At 31.5% G+C, this 16,187-nt stretch overlaps 2 protein-coding genes across 5 annotated transcripts in view; one reads left to right on the forward strand and one right to left on the reverse strand.

The window, feature by feature from the left end:
- LOC106470772 (rab11 family-interacting protein 1-like) overlaps window positions 1-2,434 on the reverse strand; it is a 42,972-nt gene extending 40,538 nt beyond the window's left edge. For all 4 annotated transcript variants that reach the window (XM_022399406.1, XM_022399407.1, XM_022399405.1 and 1 more), the window contains exon 1: window positions 2,157-2,434. In XM_022399406.1, the coding sequence (XP_022255114.1) occupies window positions 2,157-2,187 (31 nt within the window). In that variant the 5' untranslated portion in view covers window positions 2,188-2,434. The remainder of the gene's footprint in view (window positions 1-2,156) is intronic.
- Window positions 2,435-5,798: 3,364 nt separating this feature from the next.
- LOC106470773 (dynein assembly factor 1, axonemal-like) overlaps window positions 5,799-16,187 on the forward strand; it is a gene marked incomplete at its 3' end in the record, with an annotated part of 17,816 nt that continues 7,427 nt past the window's right edge. Inside the window, exons 1-9 of the mRNA XM_022399410.1 lie at window positions 5,799-6,028; window positions 6,963-7,041; window positions 7,351-7,442; window positions 10,042-10,263; window positions 10,724-10,890; window positions 11,294-11,368; window positions 12,293-12,357; window positions 14,217-14,302; window positions 14,730-15,378. Of these exons, the coding sequence (XP_022255118.1) occupies window positions 6,992-7,041; window positions 7,351-7,442; window positions 10,042-10,263; window positions 10,724-10,890; window positions 11,294-11,368; window positions 12,293-12,357; window positions 14,217-14,302; window positions 14,730-15,378 (1,406 nt within the window). The remainder of the gene's footprint in view (window positions 6,029-6,962; window positions 7,042-7,350; window positions 7,443-10,041; window positions 10,264-10,723; window positions 10,891-11,293; window positions 11,369-12,292; window positions 12,358-14,216; window positions 14,303-14,729; window positions 15,379-16,187) is intronic.

A 16,187-nucleotide genomic window follows, 5' to 3' on the forward strand; every position in this document is an offset into this window, starting at 1 on the left:
GTTGATGGCCTATAGAACAGCAGAGCATGAAGCCACTGGCACCCGCTGTCGTAACAGTATGAAACATGTTCCTTAGAAAAAACAGAATGGTGTCTGAAAACATTTCTAAATTTATATAATGGAAAACTGATGTATTTTCAATTTGATTTTTCCGCGAAAGTTAAAAACCCGCGAAAGAAGTTTCAACGTAAAACCGTGAAAGATTAAGTAGACTACAGAATTAACTGGATTTGTTTTTTTTTTCTACTGCAAACCGATAATCAAGAAAGATAGCTATTTTTATTTCATGCTTTCACTTTTCAAAGTTTGATATTATTTTAACTACCCACTTGTGGCTCTAATGTCAAAGTAATATTTCACAGTTTCAGGAATCCAGGTCAACATTCTTCAGACTCACATCAATTATATAAAGCAAAGAAGCGTAAATATCTATTGCATAGGAAGATGTCTTTGTTTGTGATCATTCATCCATCAATGCACGTGTTGGAGGTACAGATACTATTGTATATTGTTGCACAATAAACTGTGAATATAATAAAATACAAAAAGCCACCTCTCTCAGACAAACACTATTATCAAGAAAAATGCACTAGAGCTTGAATAGCCCGAGAGAAAGATGAAAAGTAAAGTAAATCAGAAGCCAAGCTTTAGATGAATACAAAACATTTTCATAAAGGTGTTTGGTAAATGTTAATTTTGTATGAGACCACAATTATTCTTAACATACATGTACCTGGTGTGTACATCTACAGTTTCCTCCATACCACGCAGGAAAATTAATATTTAACTATTCCACAATGTTGCTAAATTTGGTGGCAATTTCCTTCTTTAGAAAAGGAACAATACAGGCAACAATGGACCATTTAACATAACATAATACGCAGGCAACAAGGGACTATTTAACATAACATAATACGCAGGCAACAAGGGACCATTTAACATAACATAATACGCAGGCAACAAGGGACCATTTAACATAACATAATACGCAGGCAGCAAGGAACCATTTAACATAACATGCTACGTAGGCAGCAAGAGACCATTTAACATAACATGCTACGCAGGCAGCAAGATCTAGCTGCCTGCGTAGCATGTTATGTTAAATGGTCCCTCTTGCTGCCTACGTAGCATGTTATGTTAAATGGTCCACTGTTGCGTGTATAGTGTGTTATGTTAAATGGTCCCTTGCTGCCTGCGTATTATGTTATGTTAAATGGTCCATTGTTGCCTGTATATGTGTTATGTTAAATGGTCCGACCATTTAACATAACATGCTACTCAGACAACAATGGACCATTTAACATAACACATTATACAGGCAACAATGGACCATTTAACATAACATGCTACTCAGGCAACAATGGACCATTTAACATAACACATTATACAGGCAACAATGAACCATTTAATATAACACACTATACAGGCAACAATGGACCAATAATATAACACACTTTACAGACAGCAATGGAGCATTTAACATAACACACCATACAGACAACAATGGAGTATTTAACATAACACACTATACAAACAACAATGGAGCATTTAACATTACATACTAACAGACAACAATGGAGCATTTAACATTACATACTAACAGACAACAAGGGTCCATTTAACATTACATAATATACAGGCAACAAGGGACCATTTAACATAACATACTACGCAGGTAACAAGGGACCATTTAATATAACATACTATACATAAAACATGGGACCATTTAAAATACTATAAAAACAAATAATATATAACTTAAAATAACATACTATACTGAAAACAAATGAGTTATTGTGACTTCGTCTTGTATTATTTGTAAATTATTCTTAAAGAATAGCCTAAAGACTACAGATAAAGAAGAGTGCAGATTGTAAGTGTAAGATTAATGAAAAGGCCTTAAAAACGACACAACAAATGGATTTAAGTTTAACCACGTTGATTCTTTACTATTCTTTGATACATCAACCTTTCGTTGTAGGTTTTAATTTCAAGCTTAATACCTGACACAGTTTAACAAGAACAACAAAAATAAAACAAAAACTTCTTTCACATTATAATTTAAGGTCCTTTGCGGCATTATTTCATATGATTAATGTTTCTTATGAAAAAGTTATGGCGAATAAACCCTATTTTTCTTTCTTTACTGGTCTTACCTGTTACTTGAACATGTGTAGGCCTCCACATCCTGACGTAAATATACACACTTTTAAAAATCCTGGACTAGTACTAGTAGAAGAACCGAGTTGCCAACAATTAAATTACAGATAACCGTAGTAAGAGAATAGTTTTCACGTGAGGTTCTTTAACGTCTGTCAAACAGATATGATTTGACGTAAATTAATAAACTCGGTCTTAACTTTCCGTTAACTTGATTAAATACGTACTCTATTTGAAAATGACAAAAATTGTTTGTCAAAATTCGAATATAATACTTTAATATAAAATTTGTAATTAATATAAGTTAAAAATTGTATAATAAGCTACTTAATTAATCCAATTATACATTAAAATAGATTAATTTCGAGCGTATAACACAGTTTTTGGGGTTAAAACTATTAAATCAAACTTAACGGCTAGTTACGCTAAATCGTAGAGTAAATGTACCACAAGAAACGAACTGTAACAAGCAAAACAAACAACAAGTAGTACGCGTCCTCTTTCGATGTATTTATAAACTACATATTTTGACGTTTTAGGTACGTGAGGTAATATTGATTTATTCGCAGAGAATATTTCGATTATCCAAGAAGATGACATTGAAAATTATAAATAATTATAATTTAATATATTTATAAATAATAATTCTATATTAATAAATACATAAACCAAAAAGATGGCCAATATAACTATATTTATTATAATAAAAATATCAAAATGCTTTGTTTATTTATTTTTGTTTATAGCTAAGGCTGTCTACCCCCCCCCCTCCTCCCTAATTTTGAACTGCTGATCAGAGAGAATGGAACATGACCGGCAGTACCCACCGCCAACTCTTGGACTACTCTTTTCACCAACAAATAGTGGGATTGACTGTACCATTATAACGTACACATGACTTAAACGGTACAGGGTTTCGATCCCGCGTCACGTAGATTGTGAGTCGTGTGTTCTATCTACCAAACCACGACAGGTCCTAAAAATGTGATAAGACGAAAACTATATAAACAACAAAGAGTATCAGGCCCAATATGAGTCATACTTGTTTTCTTTTTATTTTGTAATTCTTCTTACTCATTGTATTACTAATTTGAAATCAGAGATCGGAGTTATGAAAAATTAGAGTTCTCGATCTTCTGTTGTTGTTTTTTCTTTCCTCTCAAGTCATTACCTACGAGGCTTTTTGTTCAATACTGGAACATGCCAGCACAGCTGAAGGATTCTGGTATAGAACCAAAAGTCTCCTGAGGTATTTATTTTTATACGTGTTTGTTTTAAAATCCGTAATGGACTAACTAAGAGGAATTTGGGGGGAAGGTGTATTGTCTTCTGCTTTACTCTTTGTCATTAATATTAAACTGTCTGGTTCTATTGTAGAATCTGTAAAAAACAAAACAAAAAAAAAACGAAATTAGCACTTCTTTATAACTGACAATATTTTAACAATCTAGGTTTTCACACAAATATCACATAATATCATTTTGTTTATACATATTACGTTTACCTATTGTGATGCATTTCTTCATTGTGAAAGCTCGGGTTAAGTAAAGAGGTTTAAAATATATGTCTGATTGTGGCATTTATTTCAGATTACCTATTATCAAACGTAATAAAAATAATTGGCATTGCAAGTTAAAAAGCTTTCCCTTACAAGAAGTTAACTACTCCAAATTATTTGTGAAAATGCATTAAAATGTACAAATATACTTCTGAAAATGCATTAAAATGTACAAATATACTTCTGAAAATGCATTAAAATGTACAAATATACTTCTGAAAATGTATCCAGTCTCTTTATTGTATTCTCACGACTTAGTTATTCACATATTCAGTATTATTTCATTATAACCATCCTGGTCGAATTTCCTATTAACCTACGTACATATCCCATCACTTTTTAAGTAAAACCCATATTTCAGTGCTGTTCTTGCACACACACCCTTTGAAAAAGATAAACATTCAAGCCCATCCTTTATTTTTCAGCAATGACCTCTTAAATTTCCGAATAACGCGAGTATCCACAACTACCGACAGTGATTCATTCCATAAGCCAATCATTCTGTTAGAAAAATACAGGTGTTTTCACTGTAGCTTAATCCGTCTTTTCCATACATCCTTAAACTTATGCCCTCTTGTTCTAGAATCATCAGAATGCAGTGAACACACACACACACACACAATCAGAGGCCTTTATCGAGGAACCTGATTAGGACACTATAATTTGCAGGTCTCGGGCTCTAATCCTGTCACCGAACATGCTCACCTTTTCAGACGTAGAGGCGTTATAATATGATGGTCAATCCCACTTTTCTTTATTAAAGAGTAGTTAAGAGTTGGCGATGGGGGGTGTTACTAGTTGCCTTCCCTCTAGTATATCATTTGTAAATTAAATTAAAGTTGAAATCGAAACAAGTCATCACGTGACGGCAACGACATTGTGCCATCATGTACTATACTCGTTGCACCGAATAGTTTGACTAAACAAAAGACAGGAAAGGTGATTATGAATTGAAAAGCCAATATGTAATCCGGACTTTTCGCAGAAAGGCCTTTCTAATGATATAAGATTTCGCAGAAAGGCCTTTCTAACGATATAAGATTTCGCAGAAAGGCCTTTCTAACGATATAAGATTTGTTGCGCTTGAACGAAAGATTTGCAAGAAAAGTTCCGGACAGACAAACTGAAGCGTATTATTTATATAGATTCGTATGCATAATCACAAGTTTTCTAGGTCTCCAACAGTGTATTTCACCATACGTAAGACTTACCATACAGTATTAGTACAATATTTCTCTCTCTATATATATATATATCTAGCAGCTATATCTGAATATGCTGGTTGGTGAATGTTGAGTCAAAACTACACAATTGGTTATTTTTTCTATGTCCACTACAGGGAATCGAAACTCGCATTTTAGACTTATAAGTCATTAAGCTTAGTGCTGATTCAGTGGGAGACATCTCAAGAAACACAAGGGGTTTGAGCTTTTCTTTTTGCATACCCTCACATTCACAAACCTTTATTATTGTGTCGTTTGTTTTTTGTTTCTGTTTTTCTGTGAAGAGAAGAATCATCTTCTGTTTATTATATGTTTCTTGAGTTGCTTAATTTTCTTCTATAACTGTCTGTTGATAGAAAAACTCTAAGTCTACTATAAGTTATTTTGTCATCGCTAATAGTGCATTACTTAATTTGAAGGTTAACAATAACGGCCAAAAATATCGTTAACTGATAAAACCATGCATTCTGATCTTTAGAACAACGTAAGAAAGATATATCTAATTAACTGTACTTATTACCATTTTGATCTTTAGTTATGCTCTAGATAGGTAGTTTGCTCTTATCAGAAGTTAATGGTAATTATTTATCGTCAAAAATCTTTTATTTAATATTTTAGTTTATTTTATCATTATTGTTGTTATGGACTTTTTCTTTTATAAATAACTAGTTACAGTTTGATTGGCGAGGGAAAAAATATTAACCTGTTTATATTTTTTAATGTTTATTGCACATATATATATTACCAATTTATAAATTTCCAAGACATATCACAATTTAAACACGCCTCGTTTCCATGGTTACTGTCAGTTTGTTTAGTAAACTAACTATATAATTTGAATGTTGGTAGGCCTTAACTTTAATCTGAAAATTTTTGTATACGTCAAGTATAAGCTTCCGGTTTTTGTTTTTCTTATGATGATTTAAATCTATCTTTTATTGTTATTGTTTAATTCAGGAAAATTCTGTAAGATCATGTAATTTAGTAAGCTTACATGATTAGTCGCAGAAATTGATCGTTGGTCGTTAAGCCTTTAACTTTAAAGTTTAAGGGCTAAATGGTGTAGTAGAAGTAGAACTAGAAACGAGTCAGTAACTAATAGTTTTTTCATTTCATTTTCAGCTCTTGAACTCCATTTACGTCTCAGCTTGAAAGTCGAGTTAACCTAAATGCTATCATAATTTATTAGGTCTGCAATAATGATTCAATTAATAATTAATAATAATTAATGTTTTGTCATCATTGATGATGACAAAACCTTGTCGAAACATTGTACATTTGCTGTTATGTTAAACTTATATTAAAGTTTTTCTTCATTACCCATTCAAGCCGTCTCCATCCATTATTAGTCTCAAAGTGGGTTCCTCGTCATCAAACGTTTTAAGTAATTGGAACAAAGCATAAGAAAGTACTTCTGAACAATAGGCCTAAGTTTACATTCTGGGAATTCCATTATCATCTTCATTGTGAAGTTCGTGGTTTAAAACTTAAAGTTATGCAGTTTGAGATCCTAACTTAGGTCTTGTGAAAAAGTTAGTTTAATTTGAAATGTTTTTAATGGCTTAATTCTGCTTAGTACATTAGTTGTAATGAATTTATGAAAGATTTTGTATGATTGTTTTTATAAATAAATTGTTCATTGTGTATTTGTGTTGTAACCTTACACTAAGTTACAGAACTTTTTTTGACTAACGGTTGTTTTAAAGTTCTTACTATACTAACTTGGTACCCTTTCAAAACTTTATTGTATGTTAAAAGTAATCTGAATACAACTCCAAGAGAGAAGTTGAAATCTTGCTTATGAAATATTGCACAGTAAGATCAGAACCAGTTTTAGTGATTTTTTTATGATTAATTTATATATTCTTTGAATTTAAAAAAGAAATGTTCAATTATACCATAGTAACTCAACAATCTTTACCTATATAGTTGTGGCAAAGTTGAAACTCCAAACACCATATACCTTAAATCCTATAATGCAGCTTGTGTTATAAGATACTGTTTGACCTTTTATTTTTCAGGATACATTTCATGTTAAAACTGTGAAAAAATGCCATCAATTAAGAAGCAAGATTTAACAGAAAATGAAAAGTTTCCAAGGTAGGTTTTTCTGTTTCCTTGTTTTAAACAGATGCAAGAAGTGGCTTTATTTGGGAACTCATACATTTAAGGAAAATAGTAGCTAACATAACTTTATTTTACTAACAGGATGTTTGGCCTTTGGAATGAGTTGTCTTCAGATGTGGCAGATGCAGTTAATTTAAAGGAAGGCTTTAGAAATATTTGAATGATAACGGCTGACTTTGAGGGTTTTGTTTTTATTTTAGAGTTTAGTACTATTATTTTTATCAAGATGATATAATATCACCGAGTTAGAAATAAACCTCTCCTCTTGATGTTTTTATTTAGAATGACAAAGGCTTATCTTCATAAACTCTGTAAAGAATTGAAATTGTATGCTACTCCGTACTTGAACGATACCCTTTATCTTCATTACAAAGGTAGGTATAAGTTTTTAGATGATGGATGTGAATGTGTTTAATTGGCATCAAAGTGGTTATGGGGTTAACATTCCTTGTTGTTTTTATTCTGGCAACAGTGATAAACCATCTTCAGGGTAAATTCTCAATACTTTGTAGTTTAGCATGACCATAAGTTTGAATAGAAAGACTCCAGATGTTACTAGTTGTTATAGAACATTTAAAATTATTTTAAATATATATATATTTTTTTTCAGAATAAATATGTTACATTAAGTGTGTTTATTTAACATATATAATGTTTTAAAACAGCCATTTATGGGATAATACTAATAGATTTATTTCAGTACAACATTTTGATGAAATCAGAATCTCTGAGAGAAGTTAACTGGTTTGTCCTCTAACTCCTCCCAGGCATATGGTTTAATCAACTAAGAATGAATTGGGATGTGTCAAGAAGAAGTTATTTTTTATTTGAAAGTGGACAGATATCATAGTACCAGTGTTGGCTAGATGTAGATCAGTGGGAACTAATGGGATTTCTCCAGTTTCCTCTTTCATAACATGTGGTCTGTGTACTTTGAATCACTGCTGACACACTTAGGACAAAAACAGACGCTGTATATATTCATAGCTGGTACCAGTGTTGGCTAGATGTAGATCAGTGGGAACTGATGGGATTTCTCCAGTTTCCTCTTTCATAACATGTGGTCTGTGTACTTTGAATCACTGCTGACATACTTAGGACAAAAACAGACGCTATATATATATTCATACAATTGCATTTTGTTTTCAAATCCTATCATTCATTCATTGGAGGGATTTTTTTTCACATATTGTTTACACATACTTTTAAGGTAAAAATATATTATTTAACATAAGTGTGTCTGTCACTTTTTTTTGATAAAAATACATACAACTTTACATTGCCACTGGCATATTTTGGAAAAAAACAAACACATTTTTATATTTGTAATTGTTAAAAATTTCATCAATCATTTAAGGGACTTAATATTCACTGACATGATTTGTTAACTTTCATAAACCTCTCACTCTGTTTTACACAGATACATCTGTTGGTATGAAGAAAAAGCCAAAGAAGTCAGTGAAAACTACAAAATTTGAAAAAGTAAAAGTAAACATAAAAAAAGGAAACTAAATAAATGTTTAAAGCAACTAAAAGACAAAAGTTTTTATCAACTTTGATCTGTTATTTATTTTTCAGAAGTACAAATATGGGAATACCACAGTTATCTGGGACATCAAAATGAAACAAGAGACAATCCTAAATAGCTAATGCACTTGAAATTCTTTTAGGCAGGATTAGAGTCAATTTAACTATGAGACCTTTTTTTTTTCTTTTTATTAGCAATACCAAGCTTGGCACGTGCATATATACCCAATTCAATTTTATTACTCATCAGTATCTCTGCCAGCTTACCCTCAAATTGAAATTCTTTCAGGCAGGATTAGAGCAAATTAATCTATGAGACCTTGGGTGTAGTCAAATACATCAGTCAAAAGGAGTTGACCTTCTGAGTCCAAAACTGTAATTAGATCTCAAATTGGTCAAGAGATGACAGAGATATGAGCTAAAAGTTTGTACTTAGAAAAACAAACAAAAACACCCGAAGCCATTCTATGAGCCGCCATGCCACGGCTAAAAAAAGAAAACCCTAATAGCAGTAGGTGTAGCTTCGATCTAGAGTCAAGGTACACTAAAGTACTGATGGAAGAAGCCATTGTATCTGCAATAAATAAAATAGATAACAATAAAAACAAAGATATGAAAAATACATTTAGAGATATAAAACACTTCCCAGAATTAGGAATTAACAAGTAGTTTATGTTTGGAAGAAACTTCTAGACATAGAGAGGAGGTTTATAAATGGGAAGGTCATAATCTTCAGTATTATCAATGCTATTCCTTATCAGCATACAGACAAAGGCTATCAATACAGCTATATCTTCACCACTTTTCTGGTTTAGGTATGTGGATAACTGCCACCCCTACTTGTAGTAATGTGGACTTCTTCAGCCTATGATGTAATCGTTAGACTATAGCTCTTCACCAATAGAAGAGTGATACATTCTTCATGCATAGTTAACCATGAGTGCTTAGCATTTCAACATAGGTTCATTCTTTTCTCCAGCACTGGCTTGTTTTGATGTGGTGTTTCATCACTTTATTTTCTTGTAATGAGAAAGAAAGTTACCAAAGTTTAAACATTTCAGTTAAAACTTTGATTTGATTTACTTTAAATGTGATTTTTATTTTGTTCTCTTAATCAAATTTGCAGTTTTGCAACATGTGTTCCTCTGTCGGTGATGAGTTTCTTTGACGTTATTATATCTCGTTATTTTTAATCTAGTGCACAGGTTTACATTAAATACTTTTAACTTTGTCATCATAAATAATCCAAATCATTGTATCTTTCAGTCATATGTGCCTATCAATATGATTATTGAAACAAATAACATTTTAAAAGAAACAAGATTTTTCCAAGAAAACAAATTCCAGAAATTTCAAAAAGAATATTTGAAGATATTAAGTTAACTAAACATTCTGTTGTTGTTGTTTACATTTATTATTGTGAATAATATGTTTCTATAATTTCAGGATTTGGGAAAATTGAAAACTTGGAAGAATATACAGGTCTGAAATGTCTTTGGCTTGAATGTAACGGAATTCGTCAGATAGAGAATCTGGACCATTTGAAGGAGCTTCGGTGTCTGTTTTTAAATCAGAATTTAATCAGTAAAGTGGAAAACTTGGAAGGATTGGATAAACTCAACACTTTAAATCTGAGCAACAATAGCATAACTTGTATTGATAACTTGAGTATGAAATAAAATTGTACTTGTAGGTTAAGGAAGAAATCGTAATGAGCAAACAATATAAATTATAACATTAAAAATGAGGATTATAACCTTTTTGTGTGTGTTTGGTCCATCGATAGAACACATATTGGATTAGATGTGATCTAAAACATATTTGGTTAGTAGAATTAGATAAAAACAAATTTAAGGTATAGATGGCAGTAAGAGTTTTTTATTAGTTTTCAGAAAGTTTCAATGTAGAATACTCTATTTCCAGTAAATTAAATTCCCAGAAAAACTCAAAATAACAGCAAATATTATGAGAATGATATATATTATACTAGTATAAGCAAGTAGGCTTAACTGATAATGGTCATGCTATAGTAATTACTAATGAAATATTGTAACACTGAGTTTTACTAAAATTATGTGTTAGTTTGTAAATATGAATAAGAGTAAATTAAAATTAAATATTTTAACAGGTTGTTTACCAGAGCTCCATACGCTTCAAATCAGCCACAACCGTCTGACATCAGTAGATGATGTAGAACATTTGAAGGATTGTCATAACATATCTGTTTTAGATCTTTCTCATAATCGTTTAGATGATACCAAAATTTTGGATGTTCTCGGTGCTATGAAATCTCTGGTGGGTGATAATTCATAACTTCTATAGCAGTACTGTGACTAGTTAGGGATCATCACTTGAGTTTTATGAAACTTTTTTTTTATCTGTTTGATTTTTGTAATGGGGTAAGTTTGTTCTTTAGTTCCATAAGGGGGGAGGGCACAGATGATGGTTACTATATGCTCTGCTGTTGGAAAGATGTGAGAAGTCCAGCTAATGATAAAAGTAAGGGGTATACCCCCAACCCCCTATGTGAACTGTACAAAAAATAAATCAAGGATAACATAATAGTTTTAAAACGTTTCTCTTTATTTACTGCCGTAATGGATATACAAAACAAATGGTTTTTATTGATGCTGAACAAATTATTGGTATGATTTCACTGCATCTAATCAACTATCATTTTATAAATATATTTTCATAGCGTGTTCTGAATTTGATGGGAAATCCAGTTATCAGGAACATTAAAAATTACCGAAAGTGTTGCATCATCAATATGGTTAGTTGTTGTTTTAGAAAGCTATATTTATTTGTACTATCATTGTTAATTAATTGTTATAGATAGCGAGTGTGGTAGTTAGTATGAGCTGAGATAAAGTTTTACATAATTAATTTTTACTTCTTACAAGTAAACCAACTAGTAATTATGTTAGGTTAGAAACATTCTACTTGATCATTTGAAACGTGAATCCTTATCACAAGATTTAACTTTCTGATGCTATTTTTGCACGATTATTTTTTCTTACACACCATACATTTAATCTTAGATAAATAGTAGTGTTACATAGAATCTAGACAACTTTGGATAATAATGTTAGGGATTTTCCCTAAAATATCATCAACTGTTTGGTTTACCATGTCTGAGATTTCTGAAAAATACTATGTCTTAGAATCTCAACAGGATTTGGTCAACATGTTAAAGATGACCTTTGAAACTCTATGTGTGAGATTCCGAGAAAGTATTAGATTTCTTTATAATGTCTCGTCTATTGTTGATGAAAATGTCCAACAGCTTACTAGAGTTTTTATGTCTTTCACTGGTTATTTGCTGTCATAGTTTGCTATAATAGTTTGGACACTTAGTAATAAATTTGTATGATTTCTTATCTTATTTTGAAATAATTTAAAGCTAATACTATGCTTAGAATGTAAAATTTAATCCCTCTTTTTTTCTCCTTTTTAATCAACAAAGGCAATGTAATGTAATTGCAGTAAAGTTATGTGCACATATTGTTTGTATTTACCAACTAACATAACACAAGTTTTCTGTTTTTGTAACCTGTAGTAGTGTGTTCTAGTGTACATATTGTTTGTATTTACCAACTAACATAACACAAGTTTTCTGTTTTTGTAACCTGTAGTAGTGTGTTCTTTCAAACGGTTATGTTTGTATCTTCTTTCTTTTTTTTTTTATTATGTAAAGAAAACCCTGATGTACTTGGATGACAGACCAGTGTTTGATAAAGAAAGAGCATGTGTAGAAGCATGGTGAGTACTGTCCTTCATTCATCTATTGATGTAAACAAAACAAAGGTAAAACTTGAACACAGGACAACCACTGTTCTATGGTTTAGTTAAGTTGTCCAGGTTCTAACATGTAAATAAACCAAAAGGTAAAACTTGAACACAGGACAACCACTGTTCTATTGTCTAGTTAAGTTGTCCAGGTTCTAACATGTAAACAAAAGGTAAAACTTGAACACAGGACAACCACTGTTCTATTGTCTAGTTAAGTTGTTCAGGTTCTAACGTGTAAACAAAACAAAAGGTAAAACTTGAACACAGGACAACCACTGTTCTATTGTCTAGTTAAGTTGTCCAGGTTCTAACATGTAAACAAAACAAAAGGTAAAACTTGAACACAGGACAACCACTGTTCTATGGTTTAGTTAAGTTGTCCAGGTTCTAACATGTAAACAAAAGGTAAAACTTGAACACAGGACAACCACTGTTCTATTGTCTAGTTAAGTTGTTCAGGTTCTAACGTGTAAACAAAACAAAAGGTAAAACTTGAACACAGGACAACCACTGTTCTATGATTTAGTTAAGTTGTTCAGGTTCTAGCTTATGTTTAAATGCATAAGCTAAACAACCATGTCAGGGATTCTTAATGACCTAGAATAACCAACACAAATTTAGAACTGTTGACTAGTGTAAAGACAAACAGATAACCACAGTTGCTACCTGTACAGCTACTCTCAGGATTAGCTGTCATCTCCAGAGGTGAAAGTTAGGGGTGTTTAGCAGTACATTTTGGGTCAAATCTTCAACATTCATTCTTGTATTGTTCAGTCCATGCTATTTGTAAATCACTTGGTGAATGTGTAGCTTACATTACCATATTGAATGACACAATGCACAGGCTGCTCCCGAACGTACTTTGTGAAGAATTTTTATTATCTTACCTAATCTAACATTATCTAACTTAACATGTTTCCAATTTTTATATTTAATTTTTTTTGTAATAATAAATAAATAATATACATGGAAAACAATAAATTTATCACTTACCTGTGACCTCTTGTTTGTTTTTTTACTGTTGGTTGCTTATTTAATTTAAACCTTTTTAATTTTATACTAATTATACTATACCATTTCTACTTATTTAAATAATGCACCTAATAACACAGAATAATAAGCACCCACAAAGCAAACAGCATCATATAACTATCATGATTTATCTGGCTTTCTAACTATGACATAAGAGCTTTTAAATCTTACCTTAAACTTCTTGATATGATCACCACAAGAGAAACTTTCAAACAGACAATACTCTGTGTGGAAAACAACATAGTATAATATATTATTTGATAGATTAAAACTTTGGCTTTCTATTGGTTATACATAATATAGTATAAAATATCATATAGAACTATTGGCAGTTGGTGAAAATAAGCAGGTGGGTCTGATTTTATAGTTTATCATTATCTAAAGAAATCAGATTAAAGGCAATAAAAAATATGATTTCCTTTAATAATATCTACTTTACCATGAGTAATCTATGTTGAATTTCATAATTCTCAGAGGGGTGGTAATTAAATTTGAGATGATCAGGGGAAGACCTAGAGAAACAAATGTCACAATTCTCATATATATTCCTTTATAAAATTAAGAACTTAAAATCTATATAATGTTAAAATTTGATTTATTAACTATGTTTTTATGTTATGTTTATTCATAGTTTAATTAAATTTTGAATGTAACTAAAAAGTCGTGACATGCACACTTTGATCTATCTGTAATGAAAGGGTTAAATGTTTTTCTTTTGTTGACTGAACTATTTTCGGTAGTTCACCGTCATTCTCATATAAGAAAGATATGGCTTTATAAAACATCGGCATTTGTAGGGCTCAAGGAGGAAGAGAAGCTGAGATTAAAGAACGACAGTTCTGGGTCCAGAAGGAACGTGAACGAATTGAAAGAAGTGTCCAAGGTAATTAATGGATCTCCCCTTTTAAAAGAGGTTAGGAAAACCAATGATATTTTAACTGTTTGACAATGTGGATTAGAAGTTAACAACTTGTATGCTCCTTCTCAATCACAGAAATTAGTAACATTCACACACAGACATTGTTTTGATAGACATACCAGATAAACTAGTGTTTGTTTAATTTGGTGCACTCACCTACTACTTTCTACTTTTTGAATTGATAACGGTAGTTCAGAACTTTCCAGCCATGTTTAATACTCAAGCCAGATGTATCATTTTCTACTGGATGACATTTCTAAGTTGTCACGTTCTGTGTCATCACCCTACAGTGTAGGTTATTCTCGTATAAAGGGTTTTAACGTTACAAAACTTTCTATCTGTAAAGTACATTAAGTTTAAAATTTAGATTTTTCATTAAGTATCTTTGCAGCTTTATATGATTTGAGGAAAGAGAAGGAAGCTGACCAGAGCAAAAAAGGTAGTTGTGAAGACCACCAGCCATTTGATGTTGAACCCAGTCCTGCACACAATATTATTACCAGCAGAGACTTGTTGACACCGAAAGACACTCCACATGCAGCTACTTCCAAAGTTGGCAGTGAAAATGATATACCAGATTTGGAATTTGTAGAGACTGCAGTTGGTATATCCAGCGTGCTTTGTGACCAGTCTACAGATACATCATTTGGTGATGACTCTGTTGTTGTTGGTGACTTAACTACAAAGAACCATACTGTGGTAGAGGAGAATCGTGATGTACCTCAGATCAGTGCGGATACTTCGTGGAAGGTGGACTATAATAACCAGAACGAAGGAGAGAACAGTAACAGTCTTGAGACACTTAATGTAAACCAGGATACAAGCTCTGTTGTTGTTGGTGACTTAACTACAAAGAACCATACTGTGGTAGAGGAGAATCGTGATGTACCTCAGATGAGTGTGGATACTTCGTGTAAGGTGGACTATAATAACCAGAACAAAGGAGAGAACAGTAATAGTCTTGAGACACTTAATGTAAACCAGGATACAAGCTCTGTTGATAATAAAGATGTCGTCTCTTCATCATTGTGCTTACTCAAGTAAGGTGGTTTTAAGTTCTCCTTTTTTGTTTATTTTATTAGTGAAATGAAACCAGGGTATATTATTTTCTTGACACTTGTGTATAATGTTAAAATAATAAAGAACACACAATGTTCATATCGATACACAATTAAAACACTTCTAAAATGTGGACTTCACATGTTTCAATGTTTACCGCATCATCATTCTGTTGGTTCTAGAACGTTGTTCTTAACTGAAAGAAATACACAAGTTAATTCAACTTAAAAATGAGAAAAGTTTGTTTTTATTTTGTTATTGGAAAATAGGGTAATTTCTGCATAATTTACATCATGAATTGTCAATACAGTATTTAGTTCATTTAAATTTTCCATTTATTTACTTCCAGGTTATAATTTGGTTAGGTAGTTCAATATTTTGTGAAAAAAAAGTTTTATCATTTATATGAAGCTCAACTAGTAAATTACTTGAGTTATTATATATTTACTGTTTATGTAGCACATAATCAAATCAGAGAAGACAGAGAACATTTAGATTACATAGTTAGATGAAACAGATATGTATGTCTTCTTAACAGAACATTTAAATTATATAGCTAGATGATACAGATATGTATGTCTTCTTAACAGAACATTTAGATTACATAGCTAGATGAAACAGATATGTATGTCTTCTTAACAGAACATTTAAATTATATAGCTAGATGAAACAGATATGTGTGTCCTCTTAACAGAACATTTAAATTATATAGCTAGATGAAACAGATATGTATGTCCTCTTAACAGAACATTTAAATTATATAGCTAGATGAAACAGATATGTATGTCCT

The sequence above is a fragment of the Limulus polyphemus genome, unplaced genomic scaffold (assembly GCF_000517525.1).
Source record: "Limulus polyphemus unplaced genomic scaffold, Limulus_polyphemus-2.1.2 Scaffold4210, whole genome shotgun sequence".
NCBI classification, from domain to species: Eukaryota; Metazoa; Arthropoda; class Merostomata; order Xiphosura; family Limulidae; genus Limulus; species Limulus polyphemus.